This window comes from Trichechus manatus, unplaced genomic scaffold (genome assembly GCF_000243295.1).
Source record: "Trichechus manatus latirostris isolate Lorelei unplaced genomic scaffold, TriManLat1.0 scaffold00168, whole genome shotgun sequence".
Lineage (NCBI taxonomy): Eukaryota > Metazoa > Chordata > Mammalia > Sirenia > Trichechidae > Trichechus > Trichechus manatus.
In genome coordinates this window covers 3,414,118-3,438,478 of record NW_004444104.1, presented here as the reverse complement: position 1 = coordinate 3,438,478, position 24,361 = coordinate 3,414,118, and the positions used below count along the sequence as shown (strand labels likewise).

The window sequence follows — 24,361 nt, the reverse complement described above, 5'->3', positions numbered from 1 at the left end:
AATGTTCTCCATGTTACTTACCCCATGTCCAGCCCTGTTTGAAGAACTTCATCAGCCAGAACAAGGCCCTGCCCCCCATCGCATCAAACATATTAAAATGCATTCTCACGCCACATTATGTGTATTTTTTTCTGTAAAATATCTGAACAGAGTTTCAGAATTTTGCTTTGAAATTCTCATTCCACTTAGAAATGACTATGATCTCATAGCGATCGTTGTGTGTACTTGAGAATTCTTCAGGTATCAGTCTGTAAATTGTTTTCAAATATGATAAAGCTGCTTGTGCTTCTTAAGTTTAACGTTTACTGAGACTGATATGTATTTGGTAGAGTTTTAAACATTTATTAGTTTCAATTGGCAAGGGTTTCCCCAGTATTTTGGAGCCTAAGAATATGTTTTGTTTTTTTTTCCGGTCTCAAGGAATTTTGTAGGTCCTTGAAAATCTAGATGGTGCCTAAAGCGTCTAAGAGACAGGCTAGCCTGGCTCAGAGCATTAACCACGTGCTACTTTGAGAAAGAGTTAAATATCCACTTGTTCTAAGCCTAGCCCCTGCCCCCGTGTAGTCGTGATTTTAAGCTTATTGACAATAGTGATTTTTGTCTTGTTGGCTGTTAATTTTCTACAGTGACTAGAATGGCTGCCCACAACGAATGCTTGATGAACCCCTCATGAAAAAATAAAAACTAAAAATACACAGAACCACAATGTCAACTACATACTCCACAGCCCCTCTCCTAAAGTATCTACGGTTATTTGAAACTATACTCCTGTCTCCCAAAATGTTTGAATTCTCTTTAAAAAAAAAAAAAAAAAAGCCTTTGTCTCTGATAAACACAATAAAGGACAGTACAAGGAAAGAGAATACAAACCAAAACACAAAGTAGGAGTCTCTAGAAGTATTTGTTGTTTTATTAGCAGGCAGCCACAGATTTCCTCTGAAGCCCCGAGACGAGAGTTCCACGCATAGTTTGCCAGACACCTCCTATTTCTCAGGCAGCAATGGTTCTTTATTACATAGCAAATTGTTCTCAGGCCCAGGTAAATTTCCTTTGGTAGTGCAGGGATTTAATCAAATGCACTCTAACAACAACATTTTAACGTGTAATTAAATGAGTCAGAGTTGTAAGGACGCTTACAACTATTAAGTTAGAAAGGTTAGGCTGACATGCTATGAAGAGTAAGAAGGAGAGGGAGCTGCCTCTTGTATTCCTCTGAGGAAAAAACCAATTCATTAAAAACAAAACCAAAAAGAAAGGAAAAATCAGGTACAGGCCAAGTGGACGGTACTAAGATTACATGAATAATTAATACTATGCCATTATCTAAGCCTTCCTGGTAGATACTCACCCTTTAGTATATTGATTGGGCCTGATCACAGAAGGTTTAGCTTTTAAATGCCTCTTTGATAATGCTGCTAAACCTGCAATCTTCCTTTCATCTTAAGTTAATATTGCTCTGATTTCTACTTTGAGCCTGTGGGCTGTTTTGTAGATGTTCCGACCCCACATAAACCCCAGTGTTAGCTGGGGGCAGGCCCAGTGACCCCGAAAGTCATGTATCATGCTATCACCAGGCAAGCATGATTTAAATCTCAATATTACCACATTCTTAGAGAATAACCAAAAGGCTTAACACTGAGCATTCCATGATTCTGCTGAGAACTGAGAGAAGGAGAAGTATGGGAAGGAAGACTTGGGAAGCGGTAGGGCAGACTTGTGTTCTTCAACCCTGGGAGGGGGCCGCCCTACCTCTTTCTATTGCTATCCTGGAGAGGAGAAGGAGAAGTACGGGAAGGAAGAGTTGGTAAAGGGTAGGGCGGACTTGTGTTCTTCAACCCTGGGAGGGGGCTGCCCTACCTCTTTCCATTGCTATCCCGGAGCATGGCTTTCCCCATCACTCTGGACTTGGTCTCCAGTTCCTGCACCTCCTCCAGCAAGGTTTTTTTGCAGGTGTGCTTGGCCCTGTATAACAAGGAAGAGACAAAAAGAACAGAACATATAAACTTTACACAGCTGTGAACACTGGTTGCTACCCTCTCAGACCCCAACTGGACACCCTCTGTCTGAGGGTGAGGCTTGGAATGTAACGGAGCACCCACAATCCGCACTTGGCATAGGGTTCATTTTCAGAAGCCCGGGAAGCCTCCTGGACCTCACAAATATCAGAAGTCACCCATCCCAAAAGAATGCTGCTTGTCTCCAGAAAAAATACTATAGATGTGGCTCAGGGGCTGAGGTGTGTGGGAGACCTCACGCTGGAGGGGCAGACCTGCCGGAACCCAGGTATTCAGACCAAAGACGGGGGTTCAAGGGATATTCATGGGTTTGTCTCTAAAGCTGTTCACCGTGGGACCTGGAAACCCAAAAGGTTCTTTGAACCCTGAACCCAGAGGACATTTCCCAACCCCTACTGTGATCGGGGCCCTGGTGGTACAGTGTTTAAGAGCTCAGCTGCTAACTGAAAGGTCAGCGTTTCGAATCCACTAGCCACTCCTTGGAAACCCTATGGGGCAGTTCAACAGCAACAGGTTTGGTTTCGCTTTACTGTGATCAGAGGATCCTGGTGGTTAAGCGCTCAGCTACTAACTGAAAAGTTGGCAGTTCAAATCCATCAGCCACTCCACAGGAAACAGATGTTGCAATCAGCTTCCATAAAAATTAACAGCCTTGGAAACCTTATAGGCCAGTTCTACTCTGTCCTACAGGGTCACTATGAGTCCAAATCGACTCGATGGCAGTGGTTTTTTTGTTTTTGTTTTTTACTGTGATCAGAAATGCCCAAGGGTTAGCAGTTTTTCCCCACCCTTTCTAGTGTGAAAAGGGCAACCTGCCATGGCGGGGATGGACTTCATACAGCATGCTAGAGTTCAGGCTCTTTATGTAACACCCTTGACCTCAAATGTGGCATCAACCCACATATCCAGGCATAGCTTCTCCATCTTTCTCTTGCAACAGTTTTCCACTAGGGTCTACACAAGTGGACCTCCACAGCATAAAACGACTTAGGAAGTACAAAAGCCAGCTGGCCTTTCCACCAAATTTGAACCTAGTGAAGACTGAAGAAGAATTGATGCCTTTGAACTATGGTGCTGGCGAAGAATATTGAAATATACCATTGGCTGCCAGAAGAAAAAACAAATCGTCTTGGAAGAAGTACAGCCAGAATGCTTCTTATAAGCAAGGATGGCGAGACTTAGTGTCACATACTTTGGACATGTTATTAGGAAGGACCACTCCCTGGAGAAGAACGTCATGCTTGATAGAGGGTCATAGAAAAAGCGGAAGACCTTCAATGAGATGGATTGACACAGTGGCTGCAACAATGGGTTCAAGCATAACAATGATTGTGAGGATGGCGCAGAACAGGGCGGTGTTTTGTTCTGTTGTACACAGGGTCACTATGAGTCACAATAGACTTGAGGGCACCTAGCAACAACAACAACACATTTTGAAGTGAGTTAATGAATGTCTTACTGTTCAAACCATTTGGAGTTGGAATTCTAATACTAACATCTATTAGTATTCTAATTGATGGTATTAGTTAGGAATTGATATATACATTTGGGTCCATGTAGACATGTGCTCCTCAATCGCAATAAATATAAGATTACCTCCTCCTTGTTTAGTGTTGTATTAAATTAAATTAAAATATAAAGAAAAGAAAATTGAACCTAGTGCTGGTCATATTCCTCTTCTTGAACTGTAGGAAGAGCTACCTGCACCTTTTTTCCTGATTAAACGAAGATGAACACCTTACAATTTTCAAATAATTGGTTGATCTCAGGATCTTCATAAAATTCAGACAAAACAGAGAGCTACTGGTGGGAAACAATACACGAAGAAAAGACATTTAATGAGTCACGGGTTAGATACGGGAAGAGACAAAATCACATACAGAAAAGGGCTCACAGCATCGCTACACATGGGGGTTTCCTTATTATGAACAGCTTTGCATTAGTTTCATTTCAATATAAATACACATGAGGATCCTGCTAGGTATCAGGACTCAAAGATAGAACAAGAACAAAAGCTGAGCATATCTGCAAGGAAATAAGAGCAGTGTAATGGGAATATTCTGGAAACGTGAACTGTTTTAGTTGAATCACATCTTCCCCCCACTCTCCAACTTGAAGGAATGGAGGTCTGTCAAGATAATATAGTCATTCCCTGACACTCTGAGTTAATCTATAATGGAGTGTTACTACTGAGACACGGTATGTGCCTGCCTTCCTTTTCCCCAAAGACAGCAAGAGAACTGAAGCACACGGGTTTTCACATATAATACCTTAATTACATCAGTGTCCCCAGACTCCCAGGACTGATAAAATGCTGCAGTTCAAAGCAGAGACCGTGGAATTTGAATTTAAACAATAAATGAGAAAACATTCAACATTTTGTTGGAAAGGACATAATCAAAAAGGATGTTGAAATTTACACCGCTCTACAATTTTAAATATGCTTGGCCTCTCTGATGGTGAATTTTGTGTTTCAACTTGGTTAGGCTATGGTGCCCAACTGGTCAAACACTAGTCTAAACTCTGTTACGAAGTATTTACATGTGATTAAAGCAGTTGGCCATAAGTAAAGAGATAACTCTACATAACATAGGTAGGGCTCATCTAATCAGTTGAAGGCCTTTAGAGCAAAAATATAGTTTCCCTTGGGTGTGCTCTGCCTCGAGACTATAAACAGACATCTTGCCAGAACGCCCTCATTCTTCACTCTTCCCATTACTTGACCTATGGATTTCAGAGCACAAGACTGATGGAATCTCCAGCCTGTGGCCTGACCTGTGGATTTTGGACTTGCCAGACCCCCACAGTCATGTGATCCAATTCCTTAGAATCAATCAATCAAACTCTCTTTTTATTTATTCATTATATATTATTTTTCTTCCTTGGAAGAAAGGCCTGGCGATCTACTTCCGAAAAATCAGCCACTGAAAACTCTAGGGAGTACAGTTCTATTCTGATACACGTGGGGTTGCCATGAGTTGAAATCAACTCAAGGGCAACTTTTTTTTTTTTTTTAAATTTACATATGTTATATATAAAACATATGTGTGTGTGTATATATATATACACACACGTATTTTATGTATATATATATATATTGTACTTTATATGTATATAATTGGCTCTTGTTTCTCTAGAGAATCCTGGCTAAGACAGTCCAAAACTAGACTTTTTATCTTAGAGGCTTAGGAAGTTATACCGATAATGAGCCAGCTGAGTGGCATGGCCCACCTCTCTTCAGATTCATTCCTGACATATAGAACCAGGAGGGCATGTCTGTCTAGTCCTGAAGGATGAGAATGCTCTCTTGCTTGTACAGGGTACCCCTTACTTCACTCTCGTCCTCCCTCCCTCCTCCCCACCCCAGCACACACACAGAGCAAGCTGAGCCACCCACCTCTAGAACAGCATCCAGTGTTATCTTCTGGATTGGGAGTGGAGGGTGTCACTAAGAAGCTGGCTGTGTGTAGGAAGGCTGGACCACCGGGTTCGGGGGCACTGGGAACCTGGTAGCTTAGGCCAAGGACAAAGAGAATGTGGACCACTGCAGGGACACTGCCACATCCACTTGCTCATCTCATCACCTCGGAGGGAAATACTCTGAGCATCTCCAGGCACCGTGTATTGTGTGTGCCCTTAGTAGATGAAATTCCACCTGTGTCCAAATCTACTCAGCAATTGTATTTCCACTCTGCTTGCTCCCATGAGCTGGCCTGGAACGTAATCACTCTTTGAGAACAACGGATGGCAACGCAGGGATGATTCTGTATCTCCTGCACTCAGCATGCAAGTGGAGGTGATGTTAGCAATTTAAAATCCTTTCCTCAAGACTCTCTACCTAATATGGCCTTAATTAGTGAATAACTCTAAAATCTCCCCTATCAAAGATGACACGAGTTGACTAAAAACTAATACTTCCAGGTTTAAAAAGTCCATTTTTTTAAACTTTAGCCACAGGCATGTAACCTAAATCTCACCACGAGCTGGAATTTAGCTTGTACTGAGGCACGGCCTTGACAGAGTAAGTCTCATTACCAGTGGTGGCTTATCCCCATCATCCAGGCCTACTTCATCTAAGCACACATCAAGAGCCCAGATGACCATCGAGCAAAATAAGTCAATCACAAAACAACAAATATTGCATGTTCTCACTTTCATGAAATGAGATGAACAGGTAAATATACAGAAGCTAACGTTCATTAGTAGTTACCAGGGATGGGGGTGGGGGAGGGGAATTCACTCTCCAGACAGTAGACACTTGTCATTTCTGGTGATGGGAAAGGTAACACTGAACGAAAGTGAAGTGTACACAGCTTGATGAAGGTAAACGATGTCACTAAAATGTATACAAGAAAAAAGGACCTGTTGGTAATTGCTATTTATGGTATATATAAATTTGAAACAACAGCAAAAACAACCAAAAAAAGTATTTGTGTGGGTATGTATGTATTCAACATATATGCTGAGCAAATAATCTGAGAAGCTGGACTATCTGAAGGAGAATGCTGCATTAGGATTGGAGGAAGACTCATTAACAACCTGCCATATGCAGATGACACAACCTTGCTTGCTGAAAGTGAAGAGGACTTGAAGCACTTACTGATGAAGATCAAAGACTACAGCGTTCAGTATGGACTACAGCTCAACATAAAGAAAACAAAAATCCTCACAGCTGGACCAATAAGCAACATCATGATAAATGGAGAAAAGACTGAAGTTGTTAACGATTTCATTTTACTTGGATCCACAATCAACGCCCACGGAAGCAGCAGTCAAGAAATCAAACAACATATTGCATTGGGCAAATCTGCAGCAAAAGACCTCTGTAAAGTGTTAAAAAGCAAAGATGTCACTTTCAGAACTAAGGTGCTCCTGACCCAAGCCATGGTGTTTTCAATCACCTCATCTGTGTGGAAAAGTTGGACAATGAATAAGGAACATCGAAGAAGAATGGATGCCTTTGAATTACGGTGTTGGTGAAGAGTATTGACTATACCATGGACTGGACTGCCAGAACAAACAGATCTGTCTTGGAAGAAGTATAGCGAGAATGCTCCTTAGAAGCGAGGATAGTGAGACTTTACCTTGCTTACTTTGGACATGTTACCAGGAGGGACTAACCCCTGGAGAAAGACATCATACTTGGTAAAGTAGAGGGTGAACAAAAATGAGGAAGACCCTCAACAAGATGGAATGATGCAGTGGCTGCAACAATGGGCTCAAACAGCAACAACTGTGAGGATGGCACAGGACCAGGCAGTGTTTTGTTCTGTTGTGCATGGGCTCACTTTGAGTCAGAACTGACTCAGTGGCAGCTAACAACAACAACAACAACAACAATATGTATGTATGTAGGGATATATGTGTATAGGCGTGTGTATGTGAGAGTATATTATGTGTATATATATGTATATGTATATGCAGCTATGTGACTGTATGTACATATATTCATATGTATAATAAAGTGTTTAGGGGCACCTGTACTTCTTAGACATGACCAAGCACTTTATTGGGTTGGTTTTCTGTATTTAAAGGATTAGGACCATAGTCTTGTGGGACATCTCGGTCAACTGGCATAATATAGTTCATGAAGTTATGTTCTACATCCAAGTCTCGTGAGTAGTGTCTGGGGTGTTAAAAGCTTGCGAGTGGCATCTAAGATACAACTATTGGTCTCTACTCATACAGATCAAAAGAGAAAGAAGGAAACCAAAGACTTAAAGAAGAAACTAGTCTGTTGGACAAATAGCTTACATGAATCATGGCCTCATATACCCTGAGACTAGAAGAGCTAGATGGTGCCTGGCTACCACTACCAGCTGTTCTAATCAGGGCCACAGTAGGTGGACCCTGAGAGAATGGGGGAAAAATGTGGACCAGAACTCAAATTCCTAAAAAACAAAAACAAAACTCCAGACCTATTGGACTGGTTGAGACTGGAGGACTCCCCGAGAATACTGCCCTGAGATACTCTTTAAACCTTGAACCGAAACTAACTCCTGAGGTCACCTTATAGCTAAGTAACAGATTACCTCACAAAATAATGAACATCACCTGTAAGTACTGCGCTCCTTTAAAAAAATCACCTATATGAGACCAAACAGTCAACAGTTACTTTGAGATGAGAATATAAGGGGAATGAGAATGCTCACTCATCGCGGAGAATGTAACCAATGTCACTGAACAGTTTGTATAGAAATTGTTGAATGGGAACCTAAAACCTAAACTGTTGTGTAAACCTTCACTGAAAGCACAATAAAAGATTATTTAAAAAAAAAAAAGAGTACAGATGACCACAGAAGTGGGCAGATGTGGGTGGTTGGACACTGATGGATGAGTGTCAGAGCCATTTGTGAAACTTCAGATACAGCTACAGGGCCCATTAGATTATTAGAAACTTAAAACATATTGATTTAGAATCTTGAACTTTTCACTCTTTTGCTTCTGAGACTTTTCCCCCAGACTATTTCTTTTGCATGGAAGTATAGCAAACAGCAAGTCAAGGGAAACATTCAATTCTCAATGTGGATTAAAATGTAAATACAACGGACTTCCAAAGAAATTAGTTAGAAAATTTTTAAAAAATCAAGATCCATTTGTATATATAAATTGCTTGTTACCTTTTATTTCCATCTAACTCCCTATTTGAGATTCTAATAAGGAAATGAAGTCATTCTGGAATTGCCAAATGTATTGTGTGATGACCGGTAAAGCACAGGAGATACAGTTAGATAAAAAGAAATGGGTTCCTATGTGTTCAATGGCCTTGAGCATTCTATTATTTTTATAAAGCAATACTAATGAATTTCTCCTACAGGAGAATAAGACCATGGCAGCTTACCTAAGAAAGCTGTCATAGGCAAACATTTTAGAAAACTGTAAACTAAAGGATATTAAAATAGTTCTGGGTAATTTAAACTTCATGCTTCTAATAAAAATACTCATTAGCCAGGTATCACATATAATCAGTCATTTATTTTAATAAAAGGTACGTTAGTTTGGTCCCTCACAAAAATTCTGGTTAAGAGGATAATAGTTTAGATGGTTTATGGAATCCAAAACTGACTTAAGGTAGTCTAACAATGGATCTTCACCTACAGAGCTGACTGGCTTCATGGAAAAAATGACTGAATTACCTCATGCTGTTTCTCTTTTCTTACTGTTAACAGTCCAGGTCCTGAAATGGAAGAGAAGGACTGTGCACAGAAAGGGGAGAAAGGCAGAAAGGCAGAGTAATTTTCTCACGAGCTCATAAGAATATGTTTGAAAAGGCTGGCCTGCTTCATGCTGGAATCTAAGAGCCTTTCAAGGTAAAGTGTAATCACCAAAATCAAAACACAACAAAACAATACAAAATACCCTTAAGACTGGTCCAACCCAAGATTAAAGAACTGCAGCAGTTCTGTAGGCTGATTCATGACAGAGCCATCCCTGAACACGTTCTTCAGTTGCTCCTCAATTCATATTCATTGGTTTTAAAGCATTTCTCAGAAGTTCAAGGTGCATCCTAGTGTATCATGCCTCAGTAAACATACGAAAACTTAAACCGCATGGTGGCTGGTTGTGGTGAGTTGTGAACAATCAGGATACATATTTACTCAGTGCAATACTGCATGCATGAAGAAGAACCAGAACATTCCTAAAGCTGACGTTCAGAAAGGGAAGTCACAGTCAAGCAATGTGGCCTCATTGGAGGGAAACAACTAATAATATGCTTTCTCTTCTCAGAAGAAGCATACCAAATTTACTTGACACGAAACCTAGTATTTCAGGTTCTGAGTATAAGACAAAAAAACGAGAAGTAACAGGTCTCAAAATGGGCCCCATGTTCAAAGGGAAAATGCCCAAGTAAATTTGTAAAATTTTTGCTTTTGAGGAGATAGGTAACTATAGTGTAGATATTAAATATATATTATAAATTGATCCTCAAAAAGTTAAAAATAGGATTACTATACGACCCAGCAATTCCACTCGTATAATTGAAAGCAGGGACTCAAACAGATAACTTGTACACTGCTGTTCATAGCAGTACTATTCACAATAGACAAAAGGTGGAAACACCCTAAATGTCCATCAATAGATGAATATGTAAGTAAAATGTCATATATACATACAATGGAATATTGTTGTTGTTATTGTTAGGTACCTGTCTTAGTCATCTGTGCTGCTCTAACAGGAATACCACAAGTGGATGGCTTTACAAAGAGAAATTTATTCTCTCACAGTCCAGTAGGCTACAAGTCCAAATTCAGGGCATCGGCTCCAGGGGAAGGCTTTCTCCATCAGCTCTGGAGGAAAGTCCATGTCATCAGTCTTTCTCTGGTCTGGGAGCTTCTCTGCACAGGAACCTCAGGTCCAGAGGACATGCTCTGCTTCCAGCACTGCTTTCTTGGTGGTACGAGGTTCCCATGTGTCTCTGCTCGCTTCTCTCTTTTATATCTCAAAAGAGATTGCATTAAGACACTGATCTTGTCAATCTCATCAGTATAACCTTATCACAGTGATAGAATTTACAACACATGAGGAGATCACACATAATCTCATCATAGTGGTAGAGTTTACAACACATAAGGACATCACATCAGATAACACAATCATACAATACTAGGAATCATGACCTAGCCAAGTTGCTACACACATTTTTTGGGGGACACAATTCAATCCATGACAGTACCCTTGAGTCAGTTCTGATTCATGGCCACCCTACATACAACAGAACAAGACACTGCCTGGTCCTACACCATCCTCACAACCGTTGTTATGTTTGAGCCCATTGTTGCAGCCACTGTATCAAACCATCTCATTGAGGGTCTTCCTCTTTTTCACTGGCCCTCTACTTTACCAAGCATGATGTCCTTCTCCAGGGATTGATTCCTCCTGATAACATGTCCAAAGTATGTGAAATGAAGTCTTGCCATCCTTGCTTCTAAGCAGCATTCTGGCTGTACTTCTTCCAAGACATATTTGTTCATTCTTGAAGCCCTCCGTGGTATATTCAATATTCTTCACCAACACCATAATTCAAAGGCATCCATTCTTCTTCGATGTTCCTTATTCATTGTCCAGCTTTTCCACACAGATGAGGTGATTGAAAACACCATGGCTTGGGTCAGGAGCACCTTAGTTCTGAAAGTGACATCTTTGCTTTTTAACACTTTACAGAGGTCTTTTGCTGCAGATTTGCCCAATGCAATACGTTGTTTAATTTCTTGACTGCTGCTTCCATGGGCATTGATTGTGGATCCAAGTAAAATGAAATCGTTAACAACTTCAGTCTTTTCTCCATTTATCATGATGTTGCTTATTGGTCCAGTTGTAAGGATTTTTGTTTTCTTTATGTTGAGCTGTAATCCATACTGAACGCTGTAGTCTTTGATCTTCATCAGTAAGTGCTTCAAGTCCTCTTCACTTTCAGCAAGCAAGGTTGTGTCATCTGCATATCCAAAGTTGTTAATGAGTCTTCCTCCAATCCTGATGCCTTGTTCTTCTTCATATAGTCCAGCTTCTCAGATTATCTGCTCAGCCTACAGATTGAATAAGTATGGTGAAAGGATACAACCCTGACGCACACCTTTCCTGACTTTAAACCACACAGTGTCCCCTTGTTCGGTTTGAATGACTGCCTCTTGGTCTATGTACAGGCTCCTCAAGACCATAATGAAGTGTTCTGGAATTCCCATTCTTTGCAGTGTAGACCATAATTTGTTATGATCTACACAGTCAAATGCCTTTGCATAGTCAATAAAACACAGGTAAAGATCTTTCTGGCATTTTCTGCTTTCAGCCAGGACCCATCTGACATCAGCAATAATATCCCTCGTTCCACGTTCTCTTCTGAATCCAGTCTGAATTTCTGGTAGTTCTCTGTCACTGTACTGCTGCAACCGCTTTTGAATGATCTTCAGCAAAATTTTACTTGTGTGTGATGTTAATGATATCGTTCGATAATTTCCTCATTCTGTTGGATCACCTTTCTTTGGAATAGGCATAGCTGTAGATCTCTTCCAATCAGTTGGCCAGTTAGCTGTCTTCCAAATTTCTTGGCATAGATGGGTGAGCACTTTCCATGTTGCATCCATTTGCTGAAACATCTCAACTGGTATTCCGTCAATTCCTGTAGCCTCGTTTTTCGCCAGTGTCTTCAGTATAGTTTGGACTTCTTCCTTTAGTATCAGTGGTTCTTGATAATATGTTACCTCCTGAAATGGTTGAATGTTGACCAGTTCTTTTTGGTACAATGACTGTGTGTATTCTTTCCATCTTATTTTGATGCTTCCTGTGTCGTTCAATATTTTGCCCATAGAAACCTTCAATATAAAACTCGAGGCTTGAATTTTTTGTTTTTTGTTTTCTGTTTTTTGCAGGTGTAAAGGAGATTTATTTTTCACTATATACACTACGGTATGTTTTGAATTTTTTACCATGTACATATATCATCCTTCCAATATGCAAATTAGTAGCTTCCTCTCCTATGCCTTGCCGAGATATCCCTTGTAATGTTCTGTACTGTGTTTAGGAGCAGAGCTTTTTGCTTGCAACCCTTGTCTATTCTCCTACCCTGGTGGCCTGGGCTGGGTAATGGTAGAAGGAAGCCTCAAAGTCCACTTTTTCCTTCAGTCAAAAGCCTAGGTTCTAGGGACAACTATAATCACTGCTGTTGGGTCCCCCTGGTACCATCCATAGTTTTACAGAGTCGTGCAACCCTAAATTACACCCCCCCAGGCTTATCGCTCTAGAAGGCAAAGAGGAGGAAAGAAAGTGGAAATAATCCACTCACTCCAAGGATTTCCAACCCTCCCCACTTCACTGTCCCTGGTGGTTTCACTGCAGGTTCTTGCTGCCAGGGTACTCCTCTCCTCCTCCCCCTAGGAAGGAATTTGGAGCGTGGAGGAACCGAATATGAAGCCAACCTCCAGGCTTGAACTTTTTCTTCAGTTCTTTCAGCTTGAGCAATGCTAAGCCTGTTCTTCCCTTTTAGTTTTCTAACTCCAAGTCTTTGCACATGGCATTATAATACTTTACTTTTTCTTCTCGAGCCACCCTTTGAAGTCTTCCATTCAGTTCTTTTATTTCATCATTTCTTCTGTTCTCTTTAGCTACTCAACGTTCAAGAGCAAGTTTCAGAACCTCTTCTGACATCCATTTTGGTCTTTTCTTTCTTTCCTGTCTTTTTAATGACCTCTTGCTTTCTTCATGTACGATATCCTTGAAGTCATTCCACAACATTGTCTGGTCTTCAGTCATTAGTGTGCAATTCATCAAATCTGTTCTGGAGATGGTCTCTAAATTCAGGTGTGATATACTCAAGGTTGTACTTTGGCTCTTGTGGACTTGTTCTAATTTTCTTCAGCTACAACTTGAACTTGCATATGAGTAATTGATGATCTGTCCGAAAGTTGGCCCCTGGCCTTGTTCTGACTGATGATATTGAGCTTTTTCATCGTCTCTTTCTACAGATGTAGTCGATTTGATTCCTTGTATTCCATCTGGTAAGGTCCACGTGTATAGTCATCGTTTATATTTTTGAAAAAAAGTATTTGCAGTGCAGAAGTTGTTGGTCTTGCAAAATTCTACATAAAAATCTCTGGCATTGTTTCTATCACCAACGCCATTATTTTCCAACTACCAATCCTTCTTCATTTCCAACTTTTGCATTCCAATCACCAGTACTTATCAATGCATCTTGATTGCATGTTTGATCAATTTCAGACTGCAGAAGTTGGTAAAAATCTCCAATTTCTTAATCTTTGGCCCTAGTGGTTGGTGCGTAAATTTGAATAATAGTCATATTAACTGGGCTTCCTTGTAGGTGTGTGGATATTATCCTATCACTCACATTGTTGTACTTAAGGATAGATCTTGAAATGTTCTTTTTGACGATGAATGCAATGCCATTCTTCTTCCATTTTTCATTCTGGCATAGTAGACCGTATGATTGTCTGATTCAAAATGACTAATACCAGTCTATTTCAGCTCACTAATGCCTAGGATATCAATATTTATACATTCCATTTCATTTCTGATGATTTCCAATTTTCGTATATTCATACTTCATGCATTCCATGTTCCTATAATAATGGATGTTTGCAGCTGTTTCTTCACATTTTGAGACATGCCACATCAGCAAATGAAGGTCCCAAAAGCTTGACACCATCTATATCACTAAGGTTGACCCAACTTTGAGGAGGCAGCTCTTCCCCGCTGGTATTTTGAGTGCCTTCCAACCTGAGGGGCTTATCTTCTGGCACTATATCAGACAATGTTCTGCTGCTCTACATAGGCTTTCACTAGCTAATTTTTTCAGAATTAGACAGCCAGGTCCTTCTTCCTAGTTTGTCTTAGTCTGGAAACTCCACTGAAACCTCTCTACCAAGGGTGACCCTGCTGGGGTCAATGGAATATTACTTAGCCATAAAGAGAAATGAAGTCCTGATACATGCTACAACATGGACGAGACTTGAAAACATTAAATGAAATATGTCAGTCACAATGAGACATATATTATCTGATCCCATTTATATGAAATATCTATAATTGGTGAATGTACACACACACACGAAAATCAAACCTGTTGCCACCAAGTTGATTCCAACTCATAGTGAGCCAATAGGTCAGAGAAAAACTGCCCCATAGGGTTTTGAAGGCTGTGAGCTTTATGGAAGCAGATTGTCACATCTTTGTCCTCGTGGGGTTCAAACTGCTGACTTTCTGGTGTGCCACCAGGGCTCCTTGGCAAACATATAGAGACCAAAATCTATTAGTGGCTTCCAGGGGTGGGAAGCAGGAGGAAAGGGGGAGCCATTGCTTAGGGCGCACTGAGTTTCTGTTAAGGGTGATGGAAACATTTGGGAACAATAGCTTGTGATGGAACAATAGTTGTGATGGTAACACAACATGATGAATGTGATTAATGTTACTGAATTGTACATGTACAACATGTTGAAATATCAAATGTTGATTTATTTTTAACCACATTTACACATTATACACACACACACATACATATAAAATGGAGCATATAGTTTGGGGAAATATTCCAGATAACAGCCAATATACAGCATCCCCCATCCCCTCCACCTAAGTAAAACAAGATGAAGATATATTTCCGGAAGCACCTCTGGAATTGAGTGGGTACCTTTCTGGCTTCAGCTGAGGTGTCATGCTCTCCACCCCTGGGTCAGCAGTGCAGGGTTGCGGGCGGCAGCTTGTAGCTGACTCGCTTGTCAACACCCACACCCACCTCCTATCCTCTCCTCCTACAAGCTCCTTCCTCCCAGGGTCTAGGTCCCTGCTCAGATTGGGTCTGGCAGGCTTCTTGGAAAGGAAATGTGCTTTTACTCTTTCCATATGGTGGGGCTGTGAGCAGTGACACTTGATTTACCCTTGTTAGAATATAAATGGTGTTAATTTTACTGTGACAGGGGAAACAAAAAAAAAGAGTTCTGTTTGAGGCAGCAGATAATTGGCTTCATGGTGAGAGGGAACTTTTACTTGGAATGAACTGGAAAAGACGCAGAAAACAGACAAGGAGGCACAGGGACTTTGTAATCTGCAAACATTCTCTTTAAATTGGTAGAAACCTACTTTTATGAAAGTCTCACCTGGCAAATACTCAGTCTAGGGAAAAAAAAACAAAACAAACTTCATGGCATTAATTAAGGTAGTTGAATTAATAGTCTGAGACTGATTATTAAAATTTTTAAAAATATTAATTTTTTAAATAAAAAAATAGTCTGAGACTAATTTATGATCAAATTACTACTCAGTCATTACAATTTGAAAAAGTCATCTGATGTAGCCAAGACAATGTTATATTTACCTAAAATAAACAAACTTACTTGATTATCTTGTAAAATTAAAGAAATTTAGTGTTATGGATTGAATTGTGGCCCCCCAAGTATGTAACGAAGTCCTGGCCCTTGTACCTGTGGATGTGACCGTATTAGGAATGGGGTTTTCTTTTTCTATGCTAATAAGATCATAGCAGAGTAGGCTGGGTCCTAAACCTAATTGCTTCTAAGTTATAAAAAGAGCAGAATAGACACAGACACTTACACAGGGGAAGACAGATATCAAGGAATGTCAAGGAATGCCAAGTAACAAAGCGTTGTGAGCAGCTACTAGAAGCTGAAATAGACAAAGAAGGACCTCCCACTAGAGCCAGGCTCTAATTTGGACTTTTAGCCTCCTGAACTGTAAGAAAATAAATTTCTGTTCTTTAAAGCCACTGATTTGCACTGCTTTTTGTTATGGAAGCACTAGGTAAATACGACATTTAGTAAAGTGATATGTTGTGTCACACCTGGGTACTTGCTAAAAGAGCAAGTAACAGAACTAACATTTTGCTACAGTGAATTTACTAGACAAAGAAAACATCTTTCCTGACTGTGATAATTTCATTTCTGAGGGTTCTGATTCTGCTTTTTATGGATTACAGTTTCAGCAGACAAACTAGAAGTAGTGGTAGACGGATGAATTTAAGAAATTAGAATTATTCAATTTTGACTAACAGTTGCAAACTTAGTTAACAGAAGGAAAAAAAAGAAAATATGAGCTATAAAATTCTCTCTCTCTCTCTGCATTAGGTATCATTAGTTGTCAAGATAATGCCAAAATGAAGACTTTTTCAAAAGACATCCTTAACTGTCAGGTAGGAAAAATTTTCACTGACTGTGGGAGGAAGGGAGAGATAAAATGAGATCTTATGTCTTTTCCTGGAAGGTGTGGATTAAAGTTTCAATACTCTACCTCAGGGCCCCAGGATAATTATGCGTTACCTAAAGTACAGCCAAACTAGGGAGTCTCAATTGTCAGGGAAGTTGGCAACTATTTGTGAGAGAAATTGGGCCTACCCAAAATAAAAATCAGTATTACCTCACTTGGAGTAACCCATCTTTTGCTCACGGATTAAATTAAAATTAGTATTATTTTGCAATTTAATTACTTCTTTTACATAGTGCACAAGAGATTTCACAGACAGTATATTTGGAAACATATGAGCAAAAATTGAGTATGAATTATTTCCTAAGTAATCTACACTATCATTTCATCTTTGAGATTAGTTTCCCCATAAATCTGTAAAACTGACACTCCAGAAGAATTCTGTTGGAAAGATTTCTACTATGAATTATTTGGAAGAATGAAGAATATGTCATTCTCATATTTTTCAATGACTTACATGTACACACTTTTACTTTAAGCATAGGGTTTAAAGCAGGCCATATTTATGATCACCTAGCATCAAGCTTTCAATATAAGTAGAAATAAATTCTAAGTCATACTTCCTAAACCTGATGGAATAGGTCCATATGTGGAAACACTTCCTTATAACCAAAGATAAGGTGTCATGGATTGAACTATGTCCCCCAAAAATATGTGTATCAACTGGCTAGGCTATGATTCCCAGTGTTGTGTGATTGTCCAGCATTTTGTCACCTGATGTGATTTTCCTATGTGTTATAAATCCTACCTCTATGATGTTAATGATGTGGGATAGGTGGCAGTTATGTTAATGAGGCATGACTCAATCTACAAGACTGGATTGTGGCTTGAGCCAATCTCCTTTGAGATATAAAAGAGAGAAGTGAGCAGAGAGACGGCGGTGGAGGGGGAGACCTCACACCACCGAGAAAGCAGTGCTGGGAACAGAGCACATCCTTTGGACCTGGGGTTCCTGCACGGAGAAGCTCCTAGTCCAGGGAAAGACTGATGAGAAGGACCTTCCTCCAGAGCCGACAGAGACAGAAAGCCTTCCCCTGGAGCTGACGTCCTGATTTGGACTTCTAGCCTACTAGACTGTGAAAAAATAAATTTCTCTTTGTTAAAGCCACCCACTTGTGGTATTTCTCTTATAGCACCACTAGATAACTAAGACACAAGGCAACTTTCTTGTTGACCTTCACACAGTCTCGCTGAGGACTCGTTCTTGTCTAGATTCTCATCTCGAGATAAAGCAGAGGTTGAAAAGAAAAACAGCATCCTTCATCGCCTGTGGCAGGCTTCTGACTTCTTCAGAATCTCCATAGTATTTAACTTCCTGTGGCAGGGCTCCGCTTCAAGTGAAAGACTATTGCAAGGGTAAGTAAGTAAGACTTAGGGCTACTACTTCATTTTTCAACTTACGCTTTCCAGGCGATATCTTCGATCAAACACGCGGTAGGAACCAGAAATAATCCCAGCCAGAAGTGTGCAGAGCTCAGGACCATAGTAGCCTGCAAAAAACAGAAGTGGCATGAGTATTAATATCAATACTTTTTTTCTTTCAAAAAGAGTGAAATGTAATTTAACCAATGTAAAGTACCCCACAACACAAAAGCATTAAATTTAAGGAATGGTAAAGCACGTTGTTGTTGTTAGGTGCCATCGAGCTGGTTCCAACTCATAGCGACCTTATGTATAACAGAATGAAACACTGCCTGGTCCTGTGCCATCCTCACAATTGTTGCTATGTTACAGCCACTGTGTCAATCCATCTCATTGAGGGTGTTCCTCTTTTTCGCTGACCCTCTACTTTACCAAGCATGATGTCCTTCTCCAGGGATTGGTCCCTCCTGATAACACGTCCAAAGTATGTGAGACAAAGTCTCCTTGTCTTCACTTCTAAGGTGCATTCTGGCTGTACTTCTTCCAAGACAGATTTGTATGTTCTTCTGACAGTCCATGCAATATTCAATATTCTTCGTCAACACCATAATTCAAATGCATTAATTCTTCTTCGATCTTCCTTACTCATTGTCCAGCTGGACGATGGTAAAAAGCATACATCTAGGAAAAATGTCCAGGGGAACTGAAAGGGTTACCGTCTCCTTATGAGCTTCACCAGCTTTCACCTCCATTCTTCATTCTGACAATTGTTTTCTCCCTCTTACATGAAGTGCTTCAATCCTCTTCTTATCAGAATGCTCTTCTAAATCCCTCCTAAAGAGATATTTTGGATTCACCTAATTCCTATGGGGAGTCCCTGCATGATGGAAATGGTCTACATACTCGGCTGCTAACTGAAAGGTTGAAGGTTGAAGTCCCAGAGGTGCCTTGGAAGAAAAGTCTGGTCATCTACTGCTATAAAATCAGCCATTGAAAACCCTATGGAGTGCAGTTCTACTCTGACACACATGTGGTTGCCGTGAGTCAGAACTGACTTGATGGCAACTGGTTTTTTCATTCCTATGGGATGAACTTTTCTACACTAGTAGGCTCCTTTTGTTTGTTGACTCACCAATTCATTTTCCTTCACTTGCTCATTCATTCACTTAACCAGGATCCATGTCATAACCACTTGGTGCAATGCACAATGATTCTAACCACCCAGAAGAAGAAGATGAACAAGTTAGAGTCCTTGTCTTCAAAGATTTTAAAATCGTGTGGAGTAATCTACACTATACAGTTGAGTATGATGCAGTAACATTCTATGGGGTTTAAGAGGAAGGCTAGACGACTGGGAAGACTTCTTAAAGAAGACAAAATGTGAGAAATGCCTGGAAAGGTAGACAGAATCTTGACAGATGGAGAGGCGCAGATGGAGAGCAATTCCAAGCCGAGGGATAAATGCATGGAAGAGCAGCCTTGGAGGACAGTGACTTGCTGCTCACATGGTGAGTCAGGGATCATGGTGGGGGAAATAGGGAGAGTTGTGGGGAACAGAGCACTAGAACCAAGTTAGATTTTAGTTAAGTGAGGCATTGAAAGTTAGGGCAAAAGCAGAGTGTGTTTCTGTCCAGAGGAGTTTGCTTTGGACAGAAATTGTCAAGTCAGATTCCACAATGCTGGTTTCAAGCGGGCAAAGGAAGGGCGTATGGAGCTGGCTAGCAGTTGAAAAGCTGGCGTTGAAAGGGGAGCACTACAAGGGAAAGAGACATCTTCAGTTGTGACCCTTTTATGTTCATTAATTTTCCATATCTGGGGTCCTCAGACATTTCGTCTTACTGGGATCATTATGTAATGATTACTGCAAAGAGGAGGGAGACTTACGGAGTGCAGGAGAGTACAGGGCCCATGGCCAGGTACCATGCACCTTGGCGACTCTTGCTGGGACTTGGTGGGGCTAAGAATCAAGGAGTCCAGGGGAGCTTTCTTTACCTGAAGAGCGAGAGCATTTCACCCTAGCTCCAGCCTGGAGTTTAAGGGATCCCCTCTCCGCAACTCCTCAGCCTCTTCACCCCCTGCAGACCCCAGCCCCCTTTATCCATGTCATGCCAGCAAAGCCCACATCAAACTGCCTCTTTCTGGCCTTTGAACTCCATCACATGCCCCTAAGCCCCTATTTACATTATTTGGTATTTTACGATAATTAAATGAAAAGTAGTGAGATTTGGGATACAAGAGCTGAACTCCAACCCTGGCACTGGAGGATTTGCTTTCTTTCCCTAAATGAGGGAGTGCCAGCTTTACAAAACAATAACATAAAACCTTTAAAAATATGTGAGTACCTTTTACACCTCTCAGAATTTATCCTAAGGGAGAAGAAAGTGAAAAGAGACCAGTACAAGAATATTCACTAGAGTGCTGTACTATCAGAAAAAACCAGAAATAAATATCCAAGACGAGAACTTATTAAATATATTCTGGTAGCTTCATACACTGGGCTTCTATGCAGCTATTAAAAGGGCTACAGAATTATATTTGTTGACATGGAGGGATGCCATATTAAATTGCTCAGTGATAAATACAGGTTGGAAGCAAGCATCTTATATGGGAGCTATCATGGCAACAGGGGGCATGGAAAAGGAACCTTGATTGGCCAACCTTCAAAATTAAACTTGAGATATGATTTCCAAATGCATTACACCCATAAGTTACTGCATCTTTGTGTTAAGTGGCAAGAGTGTTAAGCATTACATATGTGTCAATGTATATCAAAATATGTTTTATAATCTTGTTTTGGTATTTCCTCATCTTCAAAACAAAGCAAAGCATTCCAGGACTTCAAACAGTGGAAGTAGCCTAGGTCTTGATTGACTTGAGAGTACTTACTCCTTCAGGGTATAAGGGTGGTAAAGCAAAAAACCAAACCCATTGCAGCTGAGTCAATTCTGACTCATATCCACCCTGTAGGATAGAATAGAACTGTCCCACAGGGCTTCCAAGGAGTGACTGGTGGATTTAAACTGGCGACCTTGTGGTTAGCAGCCGAACTCTTAACCACTGCACCACCAGGGCTCCATAAGGATGGTAAAATGGGTTATTTTTATTCTCATATCTCTTTTTGGAGGGGCGTGGTGGTTCAGTGGTAGAATTCTCACCAACCATGTGGGAGACTCGGGTTCGATTCCCCCAGCCAATGCACCTCATGCACAGCTACCACCTGTCAGTGGAGGCTTGTGTGTTGCTATGGTGCTAAACCGGTTTGATTGGAGCTTTGAAACTAAAACAGACTAGGAAGAAAGGCCTGGCGATCTACTTCTGAAAATCAGCCAATGAGAACCCTATGAATCACAACAGTCCAATTCCATTGTGTACAGGGTGGCATGAATCAGGGCCGACTAGACAGCAGCTAACAATGACAACCACATAATCCCTTTTTGGCTATCTATGCTTCCTGTTTTTTCCTACAGAAAACATACTTTACTTATATGATAAAGAGTTTAGAAGCTCCCCTCACCAGGAAAACCAAAACAAAGGAGTTAGGTTTGTAGAGTCCAGCCATCTACCTATAGTCTGCTTACCTTCTTGGCCAACAGTAAACCCAGGAGCCAAGCCCGAGCCCTGGTGGTGCAAACAGCTAAGCAGTTGGCTGCTAACTGAAAGGTTGGAGGTTCGAACTCATCCAGTAGCACCACGGGAGAAAGACCTGGCTATCTGTGCCTGTAAAGATTACAGCACAGAAAATTCTATGTGGCAGTTCTACTCTGTCACATGGGATCGCTATGAGTTGGAATCGACTCAACAGCACCTAACAACACAACAACAGATGGGAGCAGGTCCGCCAGGTCTTTTCTCTTGCGGAGTGGCTGGTGGATTTGAACCACCAGTGTTTTGGTTAGCAGCCAAACGCTTAGCCACTGCACCACCAGGGCTCCTAACTGGGGCCTAAAGTCATGAAATTTTTGCTAGGGCCACAGCTGTAGTTATTTACATCTGGTTAAATTGTTCTTGCTCTCTAGCATAACAAAAAAATGTTTATTGAGTTAGACTAGGTGACAAACCAAAACCAAACCAAACCCATTGCTGTCGAGTCAATTCCGACTCATAGCGACCCTATAGGATAGAGTAGAACTGTCCCATAGGGTTTCCAAGGAGCAGCTGGTGGATTCAAACTGCCGACCTTTTGGTTAGCAGCTGAACACTTAACCACCATGCCACCAAGGTTTCCTAGGTGATGAGTGGTACTTAATTACTCACCTCCCCCCACCTCATATACATTACAGTGGGGTTTTTAAAACACCCTTTTGATGTGCTAATAGTCCCTTCGGGAAGAATGCACCCCTCAGTTAACACACGTTAGCTAGCAATGACTATTTAACCACTTAGGCGTTAAACGCACAGGAACCTATGGTGGTAAATCAGCCCCATTTTGCATTTGAGGAAAGTGAGGCTCAGGTAGGTGAAGTAGATAAAGGACACACAGCTGATGAGAGCTGGAGATGGGAGTAGAAATCAGGCTGGTCTGCCTCCAAAGCCTGGGAACTGTGCAGTACTCCCTTGGGTTAGACTAGGGGTATCAGAAGCTCTGGTGGCACAGTGGTTAATGTGCTCGGTTGCTAACCGAAAGGTCAGCAGTACGAACCCACCAGCCACTCCTCGAGAGAAAGATGTGGTAGTCTGTTTCTGTAAAGATTACAGCCTTGGAAACCCCGTCCTACTGTCTACTCTGTCCTATACAGTCACTATGAGGTAGAATAGACTTGAAGGCAATGGGTTATCAACACAGGTATATGGACTAAACTGATGGTCTTGGAATAATGAACTCATTAGCTACAGCCCTGCTACTAAATACACACACAAACATCCGCAGTGCCCGAGCACCAGTGATCCAGGAATGTGGTGACAGACTAGAAAAGGTTTAAAAAAGGAGGCAACATTTCAGCTTAGTTCCAAGGAAGAAACTAAGATTTCTTTTTGCTTTTACCAGATGCCACAGACTTCCCCGAAAGTATTTCACAGAATTATTTGATTAAAGTGAACTTCTTTTCAGCATATCATGCCAAACACAGGTACTGTTCCTTATCTTTATAGAACACCACTCCAAGTAGACTCAGAGGTTGCTATAGATGAAGGAGATCCACCCATAACTTTGTGTCCAAATAGAAAAGAAAAATTGCTCACAAAAAAAACATTCTCCCACAGCAGTCCAGGGACAAGGACTACAAGGCAGGAGGGGACAGGAAAGCTGGTGATAGGGAACCCAAGGTTGAGAGGGACAGAGTGACATGTCATGGGGTTGTTAACCATTGTCATAGGGCAATATGTGTACTGTTTAATGAGGAACTATTTGTTCTGCAAACCTTCATTTAAGGTACAAAAAAAAGTATTATCTACGTGAGATCAAATTGACAACAGTAAGGTTTGATGGGAAGCCTAGGGGACAGTGAGTTGAAGACAATGCTGATGGAATAATTTGGAAAAGGATAGTGAGAATAGCAGCATAACTGGAAGAATGTAATTGATGTCACTGAATTGTACATGTAGAACCTTTCAAAATGGTGTAACTTTGGCTATGTATATTTTCACCAAAAAAAAAGATCCTCAAGGTTGAGAAGGGAGTGTGTCATGTCATGGGGTTGTTAACCAATGTTATAAAACAATATGTGTACTGACTGTTTAATGAGAAACTATTCTGTAAACCTTCATCTAAAGTACAATAAAAAAAAATTAAAAAAAAAATTCTCCATGTAGCTGCATATCAAAAGGCTGAATATGGGGCATGGCTGAGTCACAGCCCTGGGAAAAAAGGGGAAGCCCTTACCCCAAATTGTGCTCCAGAGCCTTCACTGCTTCTGTGAACTTCCCTGCTGCAGAATAAAGGACCCACAGCACTTGCTTATCCTTATCTTAGGAAATCATGGATTTCATGATCTCACGATTGCTATCATGAATGGAAACAAATTTCAGAGCTGAAAGATTCCGGAAATCATCTTGGCCATCAAGCTTTTCTGTAAGCACAAACTGAAGACATGTAATAATTGTTTCTGAGGATGATAAACACTTTGTCTCACAGCAGGATCTGCCCTTACAGGTATGAGAGGCAAACAGCCTCCACACAGCCCGACGGGGGTGACATTGGGAAGGACTAGCCCCCCTTCTCTGCTTTTCTACTTGACATTGATGACGATATAGAGGATGAGATGACATAAAATTACACCATGACTAGGACACACACACACACACACACACACACACACACACACACA

General features: G+C 40.9%; 1 protein-coding gene across 2 annotated transcripts in view; it reads right to left on the bottom strand.

Annotated features, from left to right (window-relative positions):
- Nucleotides 1–24,361, bottom strand: part of LOC101344421 (phospholipid-transporting ATPase IB) — a 685,896-nt gene that overhangs the window by 44,201 nt on the left and 617,334 nt on the right. For both annotated transcript variants that reach the window (XM_023740920.1, XM_004386566.1), the window contains 2 exons: nt 18,138–18,226; nt 1,858–1,962 (listed from right to left, as the gene is read on the bottom strand). In XM_023740920.1, coding sequence (XP_023596688.1) covers nt 1,858–1,962; nt 18,138–18,226 — 194 coding nt within the window. The remainder of the gene's footprint in view (nt 1–1,857; nt 1,963–18,137; nt 18,227–24,361) is intronic.